Raw genomic sequence first — 3,897 nt, forward strand, 5'->3', positions numbered from 1 at the left:
AAAATATAGTTTTTTCTCAATTGTTTGTGCCCTTATGTTAATAAAAAATTACTTTCAACTTGTGAAAAGTCATAGCTAATCCATAAAACTCCACTATTGTCATCATCTGTGAACGAATCCACCACTTGTCTATATAGAGTATAAAACTCCACTATTGTCATCATCTGTGAACAAATCCACCACTTGTCTATATAGAGTATGCTCTTAGAACAATATGTTCTTGTTTCTATATATTTTCACCCCCTAAATGATATTTGCAGCTCAAGTTGACGATAAAAACAATTAGAGAACCTGATTGTAGTCAATATTATATAAGTCATCTTGGGAACATGCATGTCTCAGTAATATCTAAACTGAAACTAAAAATCTTGATGCCTGGTAATAATTAACGAATAGGGTTTATAATTATATACACAATTATTGAACTAAAGTAGCCTAATTATACGGGTGATATCCCCTACATCAGAGTTATCAACAACTAAATTACTGGTTCCATATCCAGTCAAGCAAAAATTAGCTAATGTACACTAGTAAGGGTGGAACCCTTGATCAGAGCTATCAATATCTGAATTGCTAGTAGACTCGTGGCTACCTTTCTTCATTATCTGCATCTCTTCAACACGACTAATGCTGCTACTGGGGCTTCCGTTCTTTGCCCTTCTTTTTCTCCATTCCCATTTTCTAAGCAAATGCCAGGCCAGCAGCACCGCCAAGCCCATAAATATAGCAATAGTGCACCCTCCCCCTATAGAAACCACTGCCACCAACACCCAGATAGAACCCTGCGTACGTGGCATTATGGTCCACGTGGCAGCAATATAAGCTGCTGCCATGAATGACGTGGACACCCACATGACCTTATGTGTCACAGCCAGTAATTTCATCATGGATTTTCGTCGAAATGGAATAATGCTAACTAGGAAAATGACTATGCCTAGAGACAAGAATAATGCCACGATGTTGCAAACCATGAAGACCTTAAACGAAGGTTGCCTTCCCATAATGCTTTTTCCAGTGGTTTGGTTAAACCCCCCTGGAGGGTTTATCCCTGCAGCAAATGTGACAGTAGCTATTAAAACTGCCACAACAGTGATAGTATTACGCGCATTGCGCAAACCTTCATTTTGGAGCTCCAGCTGCTTGTCTCTGCGATGGCGGCGGCGGCGGCGTTGGTGTTGTGTAGGAGTCTCCGGTGCCTCTTTTGGCCTCACAAACGGGACATTTCTTGGGCTGCTTTCCTGTATGTTTTGAGTTTCTGGTGAACCTGGAGGCAATTGGTCACATCGTTTAGCCCCTGCTTCCTGTAATGCTGGTACTATTGCAAGAGCACCAGAATTGCTTGCATCTGATTCAACAACGTCCAGAGCAGTGAATCCTTTTCGGTTGATTGCATTTACATCCAGACCAAGTTTCAGAAGATAGATTACCAACTGATTTCAAAGCAAAGGTGCCCTCAACATTAATTCTTTGTAATAAATGGGAAGCTAATTAATTATGATGTGGAAGGTCTTACCGTAGTCAGTTTTCCAGCTGTTGCTATATGCAAGACAGTGTTGCCATCATTATCAGGCAGATTAACCAGTTTTGTTATGTTAAGATTCTCGACAAGGTACCGAACAGCTTCATATTGGTTATGCTTCACTGCTAGGTGAAGAACGGTCTCTCCATGTCTGGTTATCATCTCAGCAGACTCAATACTTATGGATAGAATCTCATCAATGATATTCACTCGGCCTTTAATGGCAGCCCAGTGAAGCGGGGTACGTCCGTCATTGTCTTGTAAGGAAGAGAGGTCCGCGTCCAACCTTAGAAGCTCCCGGGTTATCTCCAAATGCCCTTTGCTGCAAGAGAGGTGTAAAGGCGTGCAGCCATGCTTGTCTTTTTTCCAGGAAAATTCCTGACGTGCCTTTAGAATCTCCTTCGCCACATCTACGATTTTCCCATAGTGGAATTTGGTCAGGACAACCGGTGATAGAGGGACAAAAACAGGAACCCCTTTTTAATTTAAGCTTTTAATAGTATGACTTTTTCAATATGATAGATGATGATTACATGCGAAGATCACTATTGACAATAACAAATAATCAATTAGATTTTGTCTCATAGTCTCCAATCACTGTGATGCGTGAAAAGTCGAAACGTTGGCCACACTTGCACTCTCACATCAAACAAATACACACACCAGCCACTGGTTGTTAATTTCACTCAGAAAATCAACTTTTCCTGCTGGCCTCCAACTAATTCATTTTATAGGAATAATTAATGAATATGGCCCTCTTGCTTGTGTTCATACTTGAGGTCCTTTTTTTTTATTCTCATACTTGTGGTCCTCCCAATTGATTTAATGGAATTTTTTTTCTTTTGTGTTTCTTTTTCATGGGTATTTACTTTTGGTTTGCAAGCTGACAAGAAAGTGAACTACTTATTAACTTGAAAACGAAGTTGGTATACTAAAGAATCTATGAAGAAACTAGAAACTAAGGGAAGTGTATATATATTCCCCTGCTTTGGATAACGGAAAAAATTTGATTATCCAAAACGATAATATAAGTATAGTGTTAAGATTGCTACTAATTAACACATGAATTTTTCAAGAAAATCAGCCTCTTAATGTGAGATGAGTCAAAATAATTAAAAGCAACTCCTTAGAAAGGATTTTCTCCTTTTTTATCAATAAAGACATTCTGGTACTTTTAACCAAGGTGGTAATTAGTTAATTTCATGCAGAAATCTATCATTGCTTAGCCTGAAAATAGAGCAAAAACTAATAATTACCTGTGTGGCCAGCTGAAGCTGCAACATGAAGGGAAGTAGTCGGCGCATCCACCTCCAACATCAGCATCCTGCAGGGATAATTCAGCAGAAGTTTAACAACATCAACCTGCCCTCTCTCGCATGCCACGAAGAGCGCACTCTCTTCTTCCTGGTTCACCTTGTACACAACCCAAGGATCGGTTCCCACCAAGAGCCTCACAATCTCCACTCTCCCTTCGCTGCAAGCCTCATGCAATGGGGTCTCCAATTTCTCATCCTCAGCCCCCACCATCTCCGGCCTCAACTTTGTGATCTCTGACGCCAACTCCAAATGCCCGAAACGTGCAGCCAAGTGTAAGACTGTCTTGAGGGATCCTGGTGCCGTCTGTTTAATGATATCTTCATCTTCTTGCATGAGTTTGAGAAAGCTTGGTACGTCCCCTCTTACAACACTTTCTCGAAGGCGTCGATCCATATCTGAGGCCTAAAGCTTGAGCGAGTTTGTTGCCCTGGAAAATGGAGTTGCCGAGCGTGGGGTTGTAGGGGGAGAAGAAATAATGAGAGCGGGAGGCATCGTTTTTCCACAAGTGTTGCCACCTCGAACTTTCCCTGTGATTGCACACGCACCATGGTAGGAAGGTTTTCTTTCTTTCTTCCTTCCTTTTCTTCTTTTATATCTTCAGTCTCGTTTTCCCACTTGCATGGGTCCGACACCGAAGAGAAAAGGGGCTCCACATCTCCAGAAAGTTTTCTCTTCCTTCTTTTCTCAGAAAAGACTGCTGATGGCGGCATCCTGTGGCATGCTGGCATTTCATGTTAGTATGAGAAATATTACTACTTACTTGCATGGGCGGACATACGACATCAATCACTTTTTAAAATATTTTAATTTTTATTCTATTTATCTAGTATGCAAAGTAGTTAATATATTAATAAATTTATTATTTTTTTATAATTTAATAAATAAATTCAAAGACCCTAAATAAAAATAATTTATTAAAAAGTAATTTATGTATTAATATTTAAATATTATAAAAATAATAAATTTTTTATTATTATTTAAAATTTAATTAAAAAATCAAAACCTTAACTATTCTTTCTGTTTAAAAATTCAAATCCTTTCCTTTTTCAGTCTTTTATAAT

At 39.2% G+C, this 3,897-nt stretch overlaps 1 protein-coding gene across 1 annotated transcript; it reads right to left on the reverse strand.

The window, feature by feature from the left end:
- Positions 1-349: 349 nt before the first annotated feature.
- LOC110410834 (uncharacterized) lies at positions 350-3,357 on the reverse strand. Its single transcript, XM_021420725.1, has 3 exons — positions 2,776-3,357; positions 1,514-1,929; positions 350-1,430 (listed from the first exon to the last, which is right to left on the reverse strand). The coding sequence occupies exons 1-3, from the start codon at positions 3,227-3,229 to the stop codon at positions 528-530; spliced, it is 1,773 nt and encodes a 590-aa protein (XP_021276400.1). The 5' UTR covers positions 3,230-3,357; the 3' UTR covers positions 350-527.
- Between the last annotated feature and the right edge of the window lie 540 nt (positions 3,358-3,897).

This window comes from Theobroma umbraticum, unplaced genomic scaffold, assembly GCF_002168275.2.
Source record: "Theobroma umbraticum cultivar Fairchild unplaced genomic scaffold, ASM216827v3 scaffold_56.0, whole genome shotgun sequence".
Taxonomy (NCBI): domain Eukaryota; kingdom Viridiplantae; phylum Streptophyta; class Magnoliopsida; order Malvales; family Malvaceae; genus Theobroma; species Theobroma umbraticum.

Coding starts and splice junctions, on each gene's coding strand:
- LOC110410834 (XM_021420725.1), bottom strand. CDS start 3,229: ATGGATCGACGCCTTCGAGAAAGTGTTGTAAGAGGGGACGTACCAAGC. Junction 1,930..2,775: donor AGCTTCAGCTGGCCACACAG/GTAATTATTAGT, acceptor GGAAAATCGTAG/ATGTGGCGAAGGAGATTCTA. Junction 1,431..1,513: donor CAGCTGGAAAACTGACTACG/GTAAGACCTTCC, acceptor CTTTGAAATCAG/TTGGTAATCTATCTTCTGAA.